The sequence below is a fragment of the Lepidochelys kempii genome, chromosome 2 (genome assembly GCF_965140285.1).
Source record: "Lepidochelys kempii isolate rLepKem1 chromosome 2, rLepKem1.hap1, whole genome shotgun sequence".
In the NCBI taxonomy this organism is placed as follows: Eukaryota; Metazoa; Chordata; order Testudines; family Cheloniidae; genus Lepidochelys; species Lepidochelys kempii.
This window is the reverse complement of record NC_136381.1, coordinates 17,690,799-17,711,830: the sequence shown is the minus strand read 5'-3', so window position 1 is coordinate 17,711,830 and position 21,032 is coordinate 17,690,799. Positions and strand designations below refer to the sequence as shown.

Below are 21,032 nucleotides of genomic sequence, written 5' to 3'. Positions count from 1 at the left end.
CTCAGAGAGAAACCTAATGGGGAAATGTCCTGAAGGCTGAAGCAGAAGGAAAGGGGGATGGTCCACCAGATCACCTTGTTGCATCTCCTGTTGCTAGATGAGCAACTGACTAATAGGAGAGTGATAGTAATGATAAGAAGTCTGGAAATACACAGGACCTAATCATTCAAGAGAAAAGAAGTAATAACTATCTACAACTATCCAAAGGGATGTTATAAAGGAGACAGATCTCTTTTATCCTCCGTCCTTTATCCTTTAGTCAGCGAGGAAGGAACAAGAAGGAATGGACTTAAACTGGAGCAGGACAATTTTAAGTTAACTAAAAGAAAAGCCTTCACTGAAAGAACAGTTAGACAAGGGAACAGGCCAGCTGAAATCACAATCAAAGACCAGACTTTATACACATCTATTACTGAACTATTAGGGACAGTTTAGGAAGAATTAATTAAATCCTATCACGAGAATGGGAAATTACCTACATGAGTTATTACAGGTTCATTTTGATCCATATGATGCTAAGATTATTTTTATGCCACTGTCCACATGTTGCATTATGCATCTGCAATAAATGACACCAATCCCAACATCGTCCCTATGGCTGGATTGTAACTTTGATGAATGGAAAAGGAGTACTTGTGGCACCTTAGAGACTAACCAGTTTATCTGAGCATAAGCTTTCGTGAGCTACAGCTCACTTCATCGGATGCATATGATGCATACGATGCATCCGATGAAGTAGGCTGTAGTTCACGAAAGCTTATGCTCAGATAAACTGGTTAGTCTCTAAGGTGCCACAAGTACTCCTTTTCTTTTTGCGAATACAGACTAACACGGCTGTTACTCTGAAACCTTTGGTGAATGGGCATTTCTCCCACTGAAAGTCAGACCTGCACACTCCAGCACAGAATTTGGCCATGTGTATTCACAACCCAGTTCAACATCTCCCTGCTGAGTAATTAATACCCTTTAAACATTTTTCATAAAGCCTTAATTAGCAAAAAGATCAGAGCCTAATCTTGTGAGTAAAAATTCATTTGTAGAGATGAATAAAGGAACAAACATCAACAAATATATTAATGACATGGGCCCTGAGGGAGGATGCCAAGAGGAAGCTACGCTCCACAGGATTCCCCTGTGGAATGAGTACGGGATTCAACCCAAAGAGAACACTGTCTGCACCAGCCCCTTCCAGGCAGCACAGCTCCAACAGAGTCATGCTGCCAGAGCTTCTCCTGGACTTCCTTTGCTTTCTCACCCTTTTCTTCATGGGCAGTTCGGTGGCAGGATCAGCACAGATCAAGGAAAAATTAGAAGATTTCCCGCCTCCTTATTACCAGTTTGTATCAGAACCTCCCTCTCTGCCTTTCTGTTCCCACCCACCTGCCCGATATCTGTGAACTCAAGATCATAGATTAGAGGTGAGACTCTAGCTTGTAGGGAAAACAACTTCACACTTGCAGTCTTTATTTTAAGACGCTTTTTGCCAGGACCAAACTTGCTTAAAGGAGGTAGTTAATGAATATCACAATGTAGGCTTAGTTATCTTAAGCCTCTAGGTTAATAGAATAAGAAACCTTAACCTTTTCAAAGTGCATTTGCTCATTTTACATTTTAGAAACAAGAAAATGTAATCATTGTATGAAAGAAAAAGTAATTATTTTCAGAATAGCTTTAATTTTCAAAAAACCTTTATGGAAAAATCAACTCTCATTATAGTTAGGGACTCTGAACTGAAATTATGAAAGGTTTCAGAGGGGAAGCCATGTTAGTCTGTATCCACAAAAAGAAAAGGAGTACTTGTGGCACTTTAGAGACTAACAAATTTGAGCATAAGCTTTCGTGAACTACAGCTCACTTCACGAAAGCTTATGCTCAAATAAATTTGTTAGTCTCTAAGGTGCCACAAGTCCTCCTTTTCTTTGAACTGAAATTCTTACACTCTTACCTCATCTAAAATAGATGGGCTCTTTGTCGCACTTCTTTACAATACTCTATGAAGACAATAGTAGGTGATGCATGGGATACAGAAGGAAAAGCAATATCTTATATGTTCTGGTTTGTGAGTTTACAAGGTTGTCTATTAGTTTTTATTACTTGCTGCTGCAATGTGAGATTAAAAGACATATCAGCTTGCCTTTATTTTGGATTCAGCTAGTTACCAATTCCAGTTATTCAGTACTTGGCTGCTTATGGCACTTAGAAATTTGGTATACTCCAAGAAAAACACAGGGCAGTGCTGAAACCTCTAGTTATATTTTTTTTTTTGTTTGGGTACTTGATTTGAGAATCTTTTGAAATGTGGCAATTTGTGGCCTTTTCCAAAGCAACTGGGGTTTATAGAAGTTTATGCGCAGTAGCCTTAATACTGTGTATAGTTAATAAAAAGGCACCAGAGAAAATGTTTATTGTTTCAAGGTGAGAAGAGACACACAGTTTCTCCCACCATTGGGGGAACATGTTATTTGATATTTTCCTAGGTAATGGAGTAGAGAATGGCATGAAGTAGTAAACACAGGACATAATGGAGGAGAGCATGGCTCACGGCTGCTTTTTAAGAGTACCGTTTGATCTCATTGTCGCCTCCTTGTTTGACAGGGGATAAAAAGGAATGGCTGATAACTGCAAATAGCTAGTATAATATTGTGAAATCCTGACGGCTTTGGTGATTAACATTATATCCTAAGTGTTGCTGTAATTCAAAGGTAACTTTCAGTTTGGTCATTTGGTTATGCACCAATATAGCTTGCAAAGTTTATTTATCAAGGTGCCCTCTTTGGAGCTGGAGCTCCCTGTAAGGCAGAAGGCTCCCTCTGGGGATGGAAGCTTGTGTTTTTATACCTTAAGAGTGATACTTTGATCTGTGAACACTAACTTTGTCATGTAGCATGCTGGTAAACAAAGTGCACTGACCATTGTTGCTGAAGGACATTTTTGTTGAGGTAACTGTAAATACTGTTGTGTTTTGTTTTTCCCCATAAGGTCCAGCCACTAGAGGGTGACACAGAGACACAGCATAGGCTACACAATAATATACATCTCTAGCCGGTCTTGTTGGGGTGAAAGTTGATGTGTATTTTAGATACTGTCCAAAATTGTTATACTCCATTGGCAACAGTGTATTGCAAGGGAAATTTTAAATAATTTTTAAGTAATGCTCATGTGTTTCTACCCACCCTCATAATACATTCTGGTGTGATAATTTGTTGGATGATTTTAGAGGATAAAAACAACTAGGAAGAAAAAGTACTTATGTGACAACACAGGCAAGTCCTCAATATAAATACTATACTATCTTCTGGCTTATCACCCACTGGGCACTATAGCCTTGCCTTAATAAAATTTGATGTATACAACAAAAAATAGAATCCCACTCAAAAAGCAGATCTATAAAGGCTTCAAAAATCTGCAGCACTTAAAATTCCTCTTCTTGTACAGATAATTAGGATAAACAAATGTTTCTAGTCCTGCTTTTAATTTTATTTGGATGTGAATGGAGTTCCCTGTTACAAAGTCAATCCATATTCCAGACTAAAAGACCATAATGGTTCCTTCTGGCTTTAACATCTATGAATCTATATCTCACAACACTCCTTGACCTTTCTACGATTGCTTTGATCCTGTTGCTGTTAAATGCTCTTATAATTATTCTACATTGCTGGTATTCTTCATTCATTTAGATCCCCCTCCCCATTTTGTTATTTTCTTGTTGTTTAAAAAATTACCAAGCATCTTGGATAATAAGTATGTTCCTTAAATAATAACAAATAATAAGAAAATAACAAGAAAAGTGGCAGAAATAAAGATTGAGTGTCATTTCTTTTGCAGCCTAATATCACAGAATCATAGAATATAGAAATGGAAAAGACCCCAAAGGTTATATCCTACCATCTCCCTGCCAAAGCAGGAATACTCCCTATTGTTTATTTATATGTGTTTTGTCCAATCTTAAATGTCACAAGCAACAAGGCTTCCAACATTTCCCATGAGAGGCTTTTCCATGGATTAACAGATTTCACTATCAGAAAATGTTCATGTATTTCATAGAGTTTAAGTCTGGAAGGGACATATAATCTAATCTGACCTCCTGTATATCACAGACCATTACATTTCACCCAGTTATCCCTATGTGGAGGCTGAGCACATGAGCAAGACTCACCAGCTAAGCATCTAGGATTCCCTGTACCACCTCAAAGCACTGATCCAACATATCCGGTGTCCTATCTCATAAATTCATAGAGCTTAAGGCCAGAAGGGACCATTAGATTAACTAATCTGATAATAAACCTGCTTAGACGTTGTAATCAAGTCACATCTCAAACCAAACTTCTCTTTCTGATATGCTAAATTGATTGCACTCTTAGTCTCTCACCATTTGAATAATTTTTGTGGCTCTTTTCTGCACCCTCTCCAGTCTCCAGCTGTCCTATTTTAAATGTACTGTCTTAATTTCATCCTATTATTTAACTTTCACTGATGGCATGCAAGAGTCTATGGTGCTAATGAAAAATGTTTGCCAACCCTTCTGCCATCTCTGCTATTTGACTAATTCTACTGACACTGAATACTTCTTGATATTCAGCCCAGACATATAATTTCTAGATTGCTGGTCTGACTCCTGAGGGCATGTGGACATTACCTCAGCTCTCTCTGCCCCCAGCATTCTTAGCTGATGAAGCAGCGACAAGGTCTCAGACCAGTCTACAATGCGATATTAACAGCACTAGGTGCCAAGTTATTCTAAGCAACACCAATACTAGACTTTTACTATTTAGCTTTCATTGTTTTAGAACAACCACCATTGGGTCAAACCAACACCCCAAGCAGCCTTAGGCCAATATTTTAAAAAGCGACAAGTGATTTTGGCTGCCCCAGATTTTAAGTACACACTTTACGCACCTTCTTTTGTGGCTGCCGATGCTGTTCAATATCACCTGGAGAATAAAGTCATTCCTGTTGGACTAGCAAAAAAGGCATTATTTTACTGCTTTGGAAACATAAACATAGCAAATGAGACTGCTGTAACTATCACAGCATTACTCTTCTCTCTGTCCTGAGGAAAGTTTTTGCCTATGTCCTGTTGGGTCAAAACACTGATATCTTAAGGAGCAACAGAAGACCACAACAAGCTGGCTTCACTCCCAGCCATGCCACAATGTGCCACCTTATTCAGAAGGTACAAGAATTCAAGTGTCACATTCACACTGCATTCATGGATATGAAGGCCGAGTTTGACTCTCTTGACAGGGAATCGCTTTGGCTGATCAGTGACCTTCACCTTCTGGAAAAGTCTTCAGGCAGCCAACTCAGGTGTATTTAGAGTTTGCAAAAGGTACTTGAATGATGACTGTGGAGCCTGGGATCCTCTATTTAACCATAGCCAGTAGAAATGCAGACTGCCTGGACAAAGTGTCTCATCTCTGTTGAGCTGTGAGAACATTTCCATTTCTGTGCCCTTTCCATCCTTGACCTCTCTACTGCAACTAGTCATTCTCAGCAGTGATAGTCTTGTATTTAGTTATTATTATTTTTAATTAAATACCTGTGTATTTGGCAGTGAACTGAGATGACCAAAGTCAAAGGCCACCAAACACCCATCAGACAGTAATAAGTCCGGCTCACTATTGACCTGTGCTAGGTTTGAACAAGTGTTTGAGAGGTGACACAACATATATATTATAATAAACAACTCTGAAACTATTTATAGTGTGAGAATTATGTCTTCTTGCTCACCAACAGAACTCAGATAGGGAAGCTTCTTTTCACTGAAGCCCTAACCGGACTATTGATTTTACAAATTGCAGTTCATTTGCACTGGTTGTACACTAGTATCACTCTACTGACCTCAGTGGAGTTACTCCTCATCTACAATGGGCATGAGAGGTGTCAGGTCCTTTAACTACTGATTTGCAGTCCTTTTCTTAAATCTTTGCTTGAAGGAAGGAGCTATGGGTGCTGCTTTGAGGATGGACTAGACATAATCAGAAAGGGCAAACGCTGCAGACGAGCAGAGCCAGGAGAAACAGGATCTGAAATCTTATGGCAAAAGTATTCCCTTGGTCACTGCAAGTGGAAGCGTTAGACATTTCTGGGGTAGAGGACAGGAAGAGGGGAACATCAGCTCTGTGACATGTTCCTAGGTTTCTAGAGAAGCTTCAATACATGTGAACATCAAGGTTTTGGTTTCATGAGTCAGGAGGGAGCAGGGCTAGGGCTAGGACTAGGGCGAAGAGAGTCACCCCCTATGGCATAAGTGTACAAGACTTGCGAAGCACAATATAACACTGGCCCAGTCCGCCAGTTAAGTTGTTGGCCTATCCACTGAGTGATTCTCCTTAGCCTCAAAGTGGAAACTTGAATGCAGCAGCCACAAAGGACATTATGCGATCATGGCTCCTAAGGGAAATGTGCCACTGTAAGAGAAAGGCCTGGGGAACTGTGCAGAGGCATTAGGCTGTCCTAACTGGGTGTCTGAAGTTCTACAGATTTGGAGGGCTGAAACGCCCTGCCCATTCCCACTTGAGCTGGGTGACATTTTTCACACTAAAGTTCGTCAGCAAAAAAATGCAGATTGCGCAACACAAGAAACATTTTGTGAATTTGTGTCAATTTCACTGAATTGTTTCAGTGGTAACTGTAAGGTTACCAAAGTGGTAAACTGTAAGGTGGAAAAATTTGCATAAAATTATTCAAGATAGTTAAGCCCAAAGCAGACTGTGAAGAGTTACAACGGGATCTCACAAAACTGGGTGACTGAGCAACAAAATGGCAGATGAAATTTAATGTTGATAAATGCAAAGTAATGCACACTGGAAAACATAAATGCCAACTACATATACAAAATGATTGGGTCTAAATTAATTGTTACCGCTCAAGAAAAAGATCTTGGACTCATTTTGGATAGTTCTCTGAAAACATCTGCTTATTATGCAGCGACAGTCAAAAAAGCTAACAAAATGTTAGGAACCATTAAGAAAGGAATAGGTAACAAGACAGTAAATATCATAATGTTAGTATATAAATCCAAGGTACGTCCACACCTTGAGTACGGTGAGCAGTTCTGATCATCCCACCTCAAAAAACATATATTAGAATTGGAATAGGTACAGACAAGGGCAACAAAATGATTAAGGGTATGGAGTAGCTTCCATATGATGAAAGATTAAAAACGCTGGGGCTGTTCAGTTTGGAAAAAGATGAGTAAGGGGGGATATGACAGAGGTCTATACGCTCATGAATAGTGAGGAGAAAGTGAATAGGGAAGTGTTATTTACCCCTTCACACAACACAAGAACCAAGGGTCATGCAATGAAATTAATAGGCAGCAGGTTTAAAACAAAAAGGAAGTACTTTTTCACACAACACACAGTCCACCTGTGGAACTTATTGCCAGGAGATTTTGTGAAGATCAAACTATAACAGGGTTCCAAAATAATTAGATAAGTTCCTGGAGGATAGGTCCATCAATGACTTTTAGCCAAGATGATCAGAGATGCAACCCCATGCTCTGTGTGTCCCTAGGAGTCTGTTTGCCAAAAGCTGGGACTGGACGGCATGGGATGGATCACTCAATGATTGCCTTTTCTGTTCTTTCCCTGTGAAGTATCTGGCATTGGTCACTGTCAGAAGACAGGATACTGGGCTAGATGGACCATTGTTCTGACCCTGTATGGCTGTTATGTTCTTATATTCTAATGACTGCAAGAAAACTCTGGCAGCTTAAGCTTAAGAAGTTTCCTGAAATTCCTTCATAGAGAAATAACTGGTCTTATATTTCTATTTAATAATAAACAAACCCGGATCAAAGGCTTACTACAGAGCAACTTTATAAGGGGGTTAACATTCACCCTTTAAAACAAGTCCCAAATAACTGTGATTGGAATTTTTATTTATGATACTTTCTAGACCATTTCTGCATTGAAATATGAAGTCTCTGAATATTTTTTCACCAATCTGAACTTTATCCTCATACCAGTTTAGAGGGATTTTTATATTCTTAGTCTCCATATTAAAAAAAGAGATGATTTTAGACCATATAACCTTCTTAAAATATCCTTTCCAATCTCAACCCAATCTGCTCTTATTTTAAAAGTTGTAAATACTGACTGTTGATTAAAAACTAGAGCTGTAAGAGCTTGATAAAACCTGCATGACATGTAAGCTTCTTTAAAAACAAAATTTCAGATCTCATCAGCCTCCAGAGAGCTTTATTACAGCAAATGGAAAAAAAAATGAGATGGCGACTGCTGAAGGGAAGCAAGAAAAAATACTCCTGAAACTGGAGATGTAAGGGAAATAAATGGAAAGCAGAAAGAAGGAACTTGCTTCTTAATCATGGTGTCAGCTTTCCATCGAATCCTGGATCCCTTTCCCAGCCCAGACTAAGCAAAACAAGGTAGACATTCAGATCTCCACATGGATAGGCAATGTGCCACTGCTGTGTGTAACTAGCACACTGTTTAGTTTCTATATTGGTACATTGTTAACAATCCAACAGGAAAAGAGAGATCTGGGGCGGGGGGAGGTTACAGATGGTTGTTCCATTGAGACAACAGATGGTGGGAGAGCATGTGGGGGACAAACTGTTAGCACTAATCCTTTGATATTTCTAACCCTCCTCTAGCCCTGGACAAGGTTTCTTTACCAGCACAGTATCAGTAGGTATCGTAGAATATCAGGGTTGGAAGGGACCTCAAGAGGTCATCTAGTCCAAACCACCTGCTCAAAGCAGGACCAATCCCCAACTAAATCATCCCAGCCAGGGCTTTGTCAAGCCTGACCTTAAAAACCTCAAAAGGAAGGAGATTCCACCACCTCCCTAGGTAACCCATTCCAGTGCTTCACCACCCTCCTAGTGAAAACATTTTTCCTAATATCCAACCTAAACCTCCCCCACTGCAACTTGAGACCATTACTCCTCGTTCTGTCATCTGCTACCACTGAGAACAGTCTAGATCCATCCTCTTTGAAACCCCCTTTCAGGTAGTTGAAAGCAGCTATCAAATCCCCCCTCATTCTTCTCTTCTGCAGACTAAACAATCCCAGTTCCCTCAGCCTCTCCTCATAAGTCATGTGTTCCAGTCCCCTAATCATTTTTGTTGCCCTCCACTGGACGCTTTCCAATTGTTCCACATCCTTCTTGTAGTGTGGGGCCCAAAACTGGACACAGTACTCCAGATGAGGCCTCACCAATGTCTAATAGAGGGGAATGATCACATCCCTCAATCTTCTGGAAATGCCCCTACTTATACAGCCCAAAATGCTGTTAGCCTTTTTGGCAACAATGGCACACTGTTGACTCATATCCAGCTTCTTGTCCAGTGTAACCCCTAGGTCGTTTTCTGCAGAACTGATACCTAGCCATTCGGTCCATAGTCTGTAGCGGTGCATGGGATTCTTCTGTCCTAAGTGCAGGACTCTGCACTTGTCTTTGTTGAACCTCATCAGATTTCTTTTGGCCCAATTCTCCAATTTGTCTAGTGCCCTCTGTATCCTATCTCTACCCTCCAGCGTATCTACCTCTCCTCCCAGTTTAGTGTCATCTGCAAACTTGCTGAGGGTGCAATCCACACCATCCTCCAGATCATTAATGAAGGTATTGAACAAAACCAGCCCCAGAACCGACCCTTGGGGCACTCCACTAGACACCGGTTGCCAACTACACTGGAGCCATTGATCACTATCCATTAAGCCCAATGATCTAGCCAGCTTTCTATTCAGCTTATAGTCCATCCAGCCCATACTTTAACTTGCTGCCAAGAATACTGTGGGGGACTGTATCAAAAGCTTTGCTAAAGTCAAGGAATAACATGTCCACTGCTTTCCCTTCATCCACAGAGCCAGTTATCTTGTCATAGAAGGCAATTAGATTAGTCAGGCATGACTTGCCCTTGTTGAATCCATGCTGACTGTTCCTGATCACTTTCCTCTCCTCAGAGTGCTTCACAATTGAGTCCTGGAGGACCTGCTCCATGATTTTAGGTAGATAAGTAGAAGATTTGGACAGCCTAGCAAAACTCCACTTACCCTGGGCAAGTAGTGTTTTGGGTGGGTGAGTGAAAGAAATACAGAGGAAACAAAGTGGTGAAGTAGTAGAAGTAAAATGGTATCTTTTCAATTGAACTGTACTTGAAATTGTAGAATTCATAGGAATTTGTCCTCTCTTCCCTGAAAAGGGAGCCCCTCTTCACAAGCTGGCAGATTTCCAGGGATAGCCCTACTGGTTGTAACCCCTGGTACACTTGGCCCCAGCTTCCACTGGAGCCACATGACCAGGCACTCTTATTGGTCACAGCCTCCCCAGGCACCCTAACAGCCTCCCCAGAACAGATAGAAGACCAGCAGGCTGCTGAGTAATTGGCATGGTGTAGTCAATAGAGTCTAGAGTGTTAGGCCTGGGCAAGACCTGCACCAGAGGCTGTGAACCAAAGTCAAGCAATGTATTAAAGCAAATGCCTGTAAGTGCAGTGTCCAGTACATGAACTTGGCAGAGATTCTGCTAACACTGCCAAAATACACTGAATATGGAAACACATTCCAGCAGGCTAGCACAAGAACAACCCAAACTAGCACAAGATAGGATGGTTTGACAGAAGTGATAAATAGGGACATTTTGTCCGAATCATCAGGAGAAAGGTACGGGGGGAGCGGGGGGGGAACGAACATGTCACAAAACACATAAGTTGTTTGTCTCAGTCTACAACTGTTGGGGTACCTCGCCTCAACTCTTTATCTGGCTTAGGGGGCAGTGGAAAGTCCCACCACTGACAGGGCTGGTCAGTTGTCACGGGCATACATGTATTAGTGTCTCTGTAGAAGCTACAGGGTGCTATTACCATACTTTATTGGCAATAAACCTGGCTGAGCACCTTCATCGCTGAACGGAGGCTGTGATCTTTCTGGGCAGTTCTATCAAGGTCTGTTGAATCAGCTACCTGTGCAGAGCTGGGACAGCATGCAGAGAGGACACACTCATGCCACAGTTGATGACACGTGGGACCAGAGTAGGCAGTGTGTATTTCCCAGTTGCACCTTGACCAACTGCTTCTTCCTTTGACCCATTCAGTCTCCCCCAACTCCCCCATCATGCGCTCAAATGCCATTGAGGTCTTTATGTAGTCCGGAGCAGTGGAGTAGAAGGTCTGTGGAGGTGACTGAAGCACTCCCTTTTGCTTGCGTGAACTACATCCATACCCAGAAGACCCCCGCCCCCTGTGGGTACATCGCAGGACAATAATGCAAGCATAGAAAAGGGCTGCTTTCTAGAAGTCTGGCTGATGTGATGGAGGGAGATTGTCTTCCCAGAAAACAAAGAAGCTAACAACAAAAGGTCTGTCTCCCTGCTGCCTTACTCCCTTTTTCTGCTGGGGTGGCTCCATGGGAACTGGCAGAACACAGTGGTGAATTACGACCCAAAGCATTTTTTCCTTTCTTTTTCTTCTTCAGGTTTCTAGACCTGATGAATTTTTCTGACTGAGTCTAAGCCAAATATCATCAGTCCCTGCACAGCAGTAATTGTGTAGCCCTGTGGGTGGTTATCTTGGCACTGGGTAGGGGAGTTTACATTTTATAAATCATTCAGAACCTGCTGCAGTGAGGAGAGTAACAAATACTTACCATGAGAGTAAACATACATATCCAAGTGACACATTACGGGTTAAGCTGGTCATCTCAAACAAGTGCCCATATAGAGTCCTTACGCCACGAGACACCATCAAGCATTGTGCATGCGTCACACATTTCAGAGAAAAATATATTAGAGAGGTTTTTTAATCTTTTTATTGGCACACTTCTTCATGAGCCTGATCCAAAGCCCATTAACGTCAACAGGATTCTTTCCAGTGAATCTGTTGGATTTTGGATCAGGTCCCATATCTCTCCACCAAGAAAGGCAGGCTTACTTAATAAAATGAGTCTAACTATATGGACCTTGGGTGGAGAAGAAAACTTTAACACACTGTAGAGACCTGGAAAGCTTAACTAAAATAGCTTTTCTATGCATAATAATGTTGTAATTTTGAGGTTTTATTTTGAGAGCTGTGCCTTGTTTGGAAGAAGGAAGTCTCCCTTTCTATGGTGTCTATTTCCAGACTTGAGTCATGAGAGTTTGCACTAGTGCAGTTTTCAGACGCAATTTTTTTTTTTGGATGGGGGGTGGAGAAGGGTACAATTCTCTGGGAGATTTGTTTATCTTTAAATGAAGATATTTAAAGATTGATTTATCCAACCAGTTTCCAGTGGAGATCAATTACCGGATAAAGAGCAGGTAAGGAAGACAAGAGAGTATCATTAATGCAATAATCATATGGACATTACCCCAGTGTCTGTATGTGTATTATATGGCTCATTTGCAAGTTAGGAACAGTGGATAAATAAAGAACAAATTCCATTTTCATCTCAGTGAAGCTTTCTGCTCTGTCCTGATAGCAAGTATACAAAAAACTTTAGCACTAAGGCAAACTGTATATCTGGGTTATAATTATTTTTGAAAAACGTGTAGCATATATTCCAGAAAATTAGTCCCACATTTCATTTTCATTGCCTTGCCCTAATGAAAGAAGGATTGCCCACTCTGTCTTTGAGGTAATACCAAGTACGAAAGAAAAAATACACTATATCGGTCTTTAAATATTCTGTTCACAAGGTTGGTGAAGCACTGGCTGTAAGTCTTTTTGTAATGCTCCACGTAACATACTGGGCCCAATACTCACCTTGTGTAAATCAGTAAAGTCAATGGAGCTATGATGGCTTACAGCAGCTGACAAACTGGCTGACAAGATATGCTTTGTTTTAACTTTAGCATTTTTGTTGCCTGAAACATCCATAGTTTTCAGGCCCAGGTGGGTGAGTGTGTTCCACCATTCCATAGATGAATTAACATACTGGCCAGTGTCATCAACCTGCTACATACAATTGCCTTCACAACAGTGGTACAAGCAAACCAGTACGGTCAGGTTCGCTGTACCATTAAGACATTTATTGCCGGTGTGCCGTACAGGAAAGCCACATTCTGTATCGCTGAACACCGTAGGGATCTCCTGGGAACTGCAGTGGCGAAAGAAGAGGAATGTGGGGCTGCCAGGTGGCCCCATGCTGGCAGCTCCACCTCCTGTCTAGGGTCTGTACAGCCCTGCCGGAGGACAGGACTGGAGGTGGGACTAGGTGTGGTACAGCCGCACCGGAGGAGCTGTTGGCTCCACTCCTTTCGGCGCTGCAATTCTCAGGAGAGCCCTGCAGTTCAGAAATCGGTATCCACTGAAATTGGTATCCAGCACAGAGGGTAGACAGCCCCCACCCAAGTAACATGGGATGGAGGCCCTGGGCTGGGAGGAGTCACACGGGAGGCCTCATGCCCCCCCCTTTGTGTCCCTCCCATAAGTCACCTAGGCGTACCAGTAAGAGTTAAAATCTACTTGCACCATTGCTTCACAACAAGTTGTCTCAGCTGTGTTACCCCCACTAGCCCACTTTTGTTTTTTCCACAAATAGGAATACTTGGGAGTCTTCATTTGTGAGGTTTCACTTTCTCAATCTGGCTTTCAAAGGTTCTAGATCTTAACCAAAACCAAGTTGCAAACTCAGATTTGATTTCTACGTGAAAACAGGAAAAGTATAGCCATAGCCTCTTCTTTGGATTTCACTGTCACACGTTGACCAGGTTTCTTGTGGTTTTATCAAACAGATAGAAACAAGGCCAAGGAAGTGTGCTACTGACTTATCACAATATCACTCACACCTAATGGTGGCAAAAATTCTCCCTCCTTAGTTCTACTGTCATCCACATGTTTGGTATAGGGTAGTGTTTCCCAAACTTGGGATTGCGCTTGTTCAGAGAAAGCCCCTGGCGGGCCCGGCCGGTTTGTTTACCTGCTGTGTCCGCAGGTTCGGCTGATCGTGACTCCCACTGGCTGCGGTTCACTGTGCCTGGCCAATGGGGGGCTGCGGGAAGTGGCGCGGGCCAAGGGATGTGCTGGCCGCTGCCTCCTGTGACCCCCGATTGGCCGGGCATAGCAAACCGCAGCCAGTGGGAGCCACGATCGGCCGAACCTGTGGACGCGGCAGGTAAACAAACCAGCTGCGCCCGCCAGGGGCTTTCCCTGAACAAGTGGTGTCCCAAGTTTGGGAAACACTGGTATAGGGTAAGGGCCAGATTCTTAACATTATTTAGGTGCTGCTAGATGCCCAAGGGGATTTTCAAAAGCACCTAGATGCCCAATTCCCAATGAGAGTAAGGCACCTAGGCCTTTTTGAAACAACCAGTGGGGCCACTGGACAATAAAGATGCTAAAGGAGCACTCAGTGAAGACAAGGCCTTTATGGAGAAGCTAGATGAATTCTTTGAATCTGACTCCATGGCTGATTATGTGAGTGAGATTTACACACCTAAGCCATTCTTTTCAGGTAACAAATCTGAGGAACTCTCAGAGATTGAGGTGTCAGTACAGAAGGTTTTTGAAGAAACTGATAAATTAAACAATAGCAAATCACCAAGCCTGTTGGTACTCACCCATTCTGAAGGGATGCAACTATGAAATTGCAGCACTATTAACTGTGGTATGTAAACTATTGCTTAAAATCTGCCTCTGTACCAGATGACAGGAGGATAGCTAATGCAATGCCAATTTTTTAAAACAGTCTCCAGAAGCAATCCTGGCAATTACAGGCTGGTAAGCCTAACTTCAGTACCAGGAAAATTGGTTGAAACTATAGTAAAGAATAAAATTGTCAGACACAGATGAACATGATTTGTTTGGGAAGATCAACATGGATTTTGTAAAGGGAAATCATGACACACTGATCAGAATTCTTTGAAGGGGTCAACAAACATGTGGACAAGGGTGATCCAGTGGATACAGTGTACTTGAACTTCCAGAAAGCCTTTGACAAGGTCCCTCAACAAAGGTTTTTAGGCAAAACAAGTAGTTATGATATCAGAGAGATCCACGAGAGGACATTCCCTAATTGGTAAAAAGACATGAAACAAAGAATAGGAATAAATGGTCAGGGTTCACAGGGGAGAGGGGTAAACAGCAGGTTCTGCAAGAGTCTGTAATGGGACCAGAGATGTTCAAAATATTCATTAATGATCTGAAAAAAGGGGTAAACAGTGAGGTGACAAAGTCTGCAGATGATACAAAATTTCTCAAGACAGTTAAATCCAAAGAAGACTGAAGAGTTACAACTGGATCTCAAAACTGGGTGACTGGGCAACAAAATGGCAGTTGTAATTCAATGTTGATAATTGCCAAATTATGCACACTGGAAAACAATCCCAAGTATACATACAAAATGAGGTCTAAATTAGCTGTTACCACTCAAAAAAGATCTTGGACTCATTGTGGACAGTTCTCTGAAAACATCTGCTCAATGTGTGGTGACAGTCAAAAAAGATAACAGAATGTTAGGAACCATTAGGAAAGGGATAGATAATAAGATTGCAAATATCATAAAGTCACTACATAATCTATGGCACACACACACACACCCACCCCTTGATAACTGCATTGAGTTCTGGTTATCCTACCTCCAAAAAGATATATTAGAATTGGAAAGGGTACAGAAGGGCAATAAAAATGATTAGGGGTATGAAACAGCTTTCACATGATGAAAGATTAAAAAGACTGGGACTATTCATCTTGGAAAAGAGATGACTAAGGGGAGATATGATAGAGGTCTATAAAATCATGGTGTGGAGAAAGTGAATAAAGAAGTGTTATTTACCCCTTTACATAACACAAGAACCAGGGATCACCCGATGGAATTAATAGGCAGCTGGTTTAAAAAAAAACAAAAAAACAAACAAACAAACAGGAAGTATTTCCCACACACAGTGTCAACCTGTGGAACTTGTTGCCACAAGATGCTGAGAAGTCCAAAAGTATAACTGGGTTAAAAAAAACAACAACAGAACTTGTTAAGTTCATCGAGGATAGCTCTGTCAATGGCTAGTAGCCAAGATGGTCAGGGATGCAACCCCATGCATTGGGTGTCCCTACGCCACTGACTGCCAGATGCTGGAACTGGACAATAGGGGATGCATCACTCAGTTGCCCTCTTCTGTTCATACCCTCTGAAGCACCTGGCATTAGCCACTATCAGAAGACTGGATACTGGGCTAGATGGACCATTGGTCAACCAAGTACGGCCATTTTTATGTTCTTATTGCAAATTTTACCTGACGTATCAGTGAAAGTCAATGGGATTTAGGCTCCTACATACTTAAGTCCCTTTTGAAAATTTACCCATAATCCTATATATAAAACTGTTACCCACCATAAAATTCTGCATTTCCATAGTTATTTGCTTTCTTCACAGTAGGTGAATTTATCACAATGCATCTAGAATTTATGTTAACGTATCTAGCTATGAGCAATGGATCAGTGGAGTTACTCCAAGTATACACCCATGTACCTGAGAATAGAATTTGGCCAATATGGTGCCCAGCTGAGAAAACCAATGATAACAATAAAAAAAAGCGAGGGATCCACATTATAATGAAAAATACCAATGACAAGGAGAACAAGAGTTGCTGTAGAATAACAAGAATTACATAATATGCAGCAGATGCTACCACATTAACTGTCCAATTTCAGCTCAGAGCTGCATGGAAAAAATTGAATCACCTCCCCACCCCCCCCAAAAACAAAAACCACACATGGGGAGGGAGGGGAAAAGCATCATTCTGATAGTGTCACCTTGAATTTGCACTGCATTCCATAAGAACCAGCTATGATTAGCAAAGGCAAAAGAAATAAGCAAAACTGTTTTTGCTGGGGAAAGTGTCATGATTTCTATGTGGAATTTATCTAGACTTACATACTGCCAAGTCCTGCATTCCTCCATTAAAATATGAGTGCAATATTTGTATTCTAATAGATCTGCAGGTGCTTATTGGAGGATCAATGCAAAATCCCCCAAACACCACCAAAACATTTAACGGCTTTATGCAGTCTATACCGTGCTGGCCAATGTTGTTTCACCATTTCCTTGTACTCTCCCATCTGTTATGTGTTGTCTTAAACTTAGATTGTTAGCTCTCTGGGGCATGCACCTGTCTTCTTCTTCTGTAATTATACAGTACCTAGTACAATGAGGTCCTGGTCTATGACTATGTAATACAAACAACGACCACGTGTTTGTGGGATCAGCCCCTTAATCTCTGTGTGGTAAATATGCACTATAATCCCCATTTTACAGATGGGGAAAACAAAGAGAAAGATAGATGTGCCCAAGGCCATGCAGCAAGTCAATATCAGAATCAAGATTAGAACTCAAAATTTACAAGCAGTCAGCCCCTTGTTCAAACCTCTAGATCATGCCGCTTTTTGTGAATAGAACATGAGCTTCTCTACTGCATTCCCATGCAGTTGGCCCCAGCATCACCCGCTGCATTTTGCCTATAGGAAGGAGGAGGGGCGAGAGGCAGCCAGAGTGTACTGTATTCTGGCAATGTCAAGCTACTTTAAGGTTCCTTCCCGGGCCATTGCCACTTGGAGTAGTATCCAGCAGCGCCTAGGCTGCTCTAACTTACCTGGGACCAGTACAGATCAATCCATGGAATCAAGGAGCTACCGTGAGATGCCTGTGTTGCCCAGCTGATAACACAGAAGAGAATCTGATCCACAATGTACTGTGTATCTACTGAACATGAAATCTGTTTGATGACATTTTCATTCTGAATCAGGGTGGCTTTATGTTCCTCAAAGAAGAGTTTACACCATGGTGTGGGGAGTGGTTAGACAGACTTTTTAAATGAGGGAGGGAATTTGGTGGCAAAGAATTGAACGGAAGGGAGCAGAATTTCAAGTAAAAATATCTCCCTTTTAATCATCCCATTCACGCCAATGAAAGGGAACCCTAGGGTTACAGGAAACCAGAAGAGTGTTGTATGTTATACATATCTTTAAAGCGTGGCTATCTTTAACCAGTTTACGTGAATGGGGAGAAATAAAACCAAACGCAGAATAAGCAGGGCTTATGGCCTCAGTAAGTCAAGAGTTTTCTATGCTAATGAGAGATTCCTTGGATAATTCTGATTAAAGCTAAAGTAGAGAACATACTGATATGGTAAATTATGGCAGTTATTTTTTGTTACATATTTAGCACAGTTCTTTGCTTCACCTCTGTACACATCCCGGCCTTCAAATGACCTTAAATTCTCAGAAATCAAAGAAATAAGCATGTATCTAGAGGGCAGGGCTGAGCAAAAGGCAGAATTTCCATCCCACAGGAAGTTCCAGTATTTCCACATTTGTGTTTATCCTAGTTTGAGACAAAAAGCTGAAATTTCAACGTTTTTCATAGAACAAAATATTCCAAAAGATTTGATTCAGAAATATTGAAATTTGTTTTGACAATTTCAGTCAAAACATTGACATTCTTGAAATCAAAATGTTTGTTTAGTTTTTAACCTGACCATGCATATTTTGTTTTGAGAAACCTCAACATTAAATTGCATTTCCCAGGTGTGGAGGAGTGCCTCCTAAGAGGAGTTGTTCACCACTCACCTCCATGGGCCAGGCTTCCTGGACAAACTACATTTCCCATCATGCACCATCAGTCATGTGACTCCAATGATGTAACAAGCTTGGTCAGACTTGAATCTGAGTTGCATCTGATAAAAGTGAGCTGTAGCTCATGAAAGCTTATGCTCAAGTAAATTTGTTAGGCTAAGGTGCCACAAGTCCTCCTTTTCTTTTTGCGGATACAGACCAACACGGCTGCTACTCTGAAACCTGTCATTATGAGCGATGTAGTCCTGCAGGGAGTCTAAGCCATAGGAGAGAATGGGGACCTGAACTACAGTTCCCTTGAGACAATATGCCATGATGGGAAATGCAGTTTGATATTAACTGATTTGAAACATTTTGGGTCAGTTCAACAAAACAAAATATTCTGATCTGTGTCTGACCTCAAATTTGTTTAATTTTCCCAATTGAAAAATCAAAAAAATTAAGCAAAATTGAAATTTTCCAACAGAAAATTTTGATTTTAAATTCCCCAAAAGAGTATGGTGACCACCCATCCACAGTCCTGCAATGCAGAGTTCAAGTCCTGATCTTGGGTTGAATGTTTCTGGAACAGTATTTGTTTTGGGTTCCCTGTGGTGCCACTCCACACCTGCCCAAGGCTCAGGGGTAGTACCAGTCTCTTCCTGGCTTAGCCCTTAGCCCGCCCCCCACCACAAGGTTCTGCCCCTGCCTCTTGTTCCTCCCTGATGCCCCACCCCCTGGCCAGGCTAGAAGCTGGAGCTAGGCAGTAGTAAGAGCCACCCAGGGAGCCTGGGCCACTGTGGGGATCCCCAAACCCTCCACCTACCCTGGGCGGCGGACCTGGGTGGTGGGGACATGAGCCAGGGGCTGCTCTTAAGCACCTGGCCGCCTGCCCAGAGCAGGTGAAGAGTCCAGGTCACCCCACAGTAGCCCAGGCTCCCTGGGCAGCTCTTACCATGGCCCGCCTTTGGCTTCCAGCCTGGCCGGGCGGCGGGGCCTCAGGGGAAGGAGGATCAGTGGGTGGGGATCCTGCATGTATCCCGCTTTTGCAGTTTCAAAGGCTGGTCTCCTTATGCTGAGGGGGGAGATGGGGAGAGGGAGCTGAAGGGGGTACCTGTGGCAGGGTTACTCACTGGAGGTGGGGGGCAGTATTGTTCCCTGTCTCAGTGGCAGGGTGACTGGTGCAAGCCATCAGTCAGTGCCTCCCTGTGGTACCCTGTCCCCATCCACAGAGCTGGGCCTGGATGAGCAGGATCCCACAGCACTGGATGCAGGGGCATGGACCAATCAGGAAGCAGACCAATTCGGGCATCTTTCTGATCTGCAATGTCTTCTCTGCAAAAATATGAGACATTTCCTGTTATTTGAAAAACCTGCCTGGACAGAGGACAGAGCCTCAAAAAAGTAGTAATGGCTGGGAAAACCCAGATGTATGGTAACCCTAGGCAGGATAGTGCAGAGATAAATGTCAAGAACATTACACAACTTCTGGATCTCTCAATGTAAGTTTGGCAAAAAGGGAAGGAAATAAGGAGAAAACCATTTACATATATAATAAAATTAGGCTAATTTCATTAGTGAATTAAGTGGCAACACAATTTATATGTTGAATGCATACTGGTCCTAAAACTAGTTTAAATGGCAATGCAGCACAATGGCATTGATTTAGCATTTGGTGGGTGCAAAGCGAGTTTAACGTATACACCCAGGAGGCAGAGTGAGGGTGTATACAGGAGAATGAACTACTGCATGAGAAGGGTGTCAGAGTAGGCTCCTCTGCACAAATGAGGCAAGGAAGAGATTTCCTGATGAAAGCCTTTGAGATGTTATGTGAGCAAAATACAACAAACGATAGAGCATGACCCTCACTTAACCAGTATAAATCCATTCACATCAGTGAGGTTACAAGTGTGTAAGTAAGAGGAGGCTCTGGTCCTAGTGATGTATCAGCTCCAATTTATATGACAGCAGCAGCATTTCTCTGGATACCTGTCTCTGGTTTTCCGTCTCTAGCCTCAGTCTTGCTTCTACACATCTTCTGGTCTCTAAGAAGGCTTGGCGCTGAGCTCTATCTGATAGGTAGCTGATGAAGATTCCCGCTGTATTCATACACATAAACAACACTGCCGGAGCCGCTATCTGAAACAGACAAGAAAAACAGGACTTTGATCAGACAACTGAGGCAGAAATATCCATTTAAAAAGGGAAAAGACTGCTTAAAAGTCATGTAGGCTGGAAAACTAAACAGTTAAGAAAGTTAGTAGAAAAAAAGTCTTGGATCTTAAAGGTGTCAAACATATGAAGCACTCTGCCTGCAGGAGGAAATATGCAATATTTGTGGGGGCATTAAACTCTGGTTGAACCACAAATGATGTTTCCAAGAGCTGACTCACAAAGCCCTAGTCAAGCATAGTTACAAACACAATTAAGAATTTTTCCATAGTCCCATCTGTAAAAGCAGCATTGTGATACGCTTCATGTTTTGTGTGAGAAGTGAGCCACATAAAAAAGAACCACAAAAGGGCAGATTATCCATTTAATTTT

General features: G+C 42.1%; 1 protein-coding gene across 2 annotated transcripts in view; it reads right to left on the bottom strand.

Annotated features, from left to right (window-relative positions):
- The window catches only part of ADCY8 (adenylate cyclase 8), a 185,384-nt gene that overhangs the window by 108,361 nt on the left and 55,991 nt on the right, over window positions 1–21,032 (bottom strand). For both annotated transcript variants that reach the window (XM_073330121.2, XM_073330122.2), the window contains exon 2: window positions 20,478–20,627. In XM_073330121.2, the coding sequence (XP_073186222.1) occupies window positions 20,478–20,627 (150 nt within the window). The remainder of the gene's footprint in view (window positions 1–20,477; window positions 20,628–21,032) is intronic.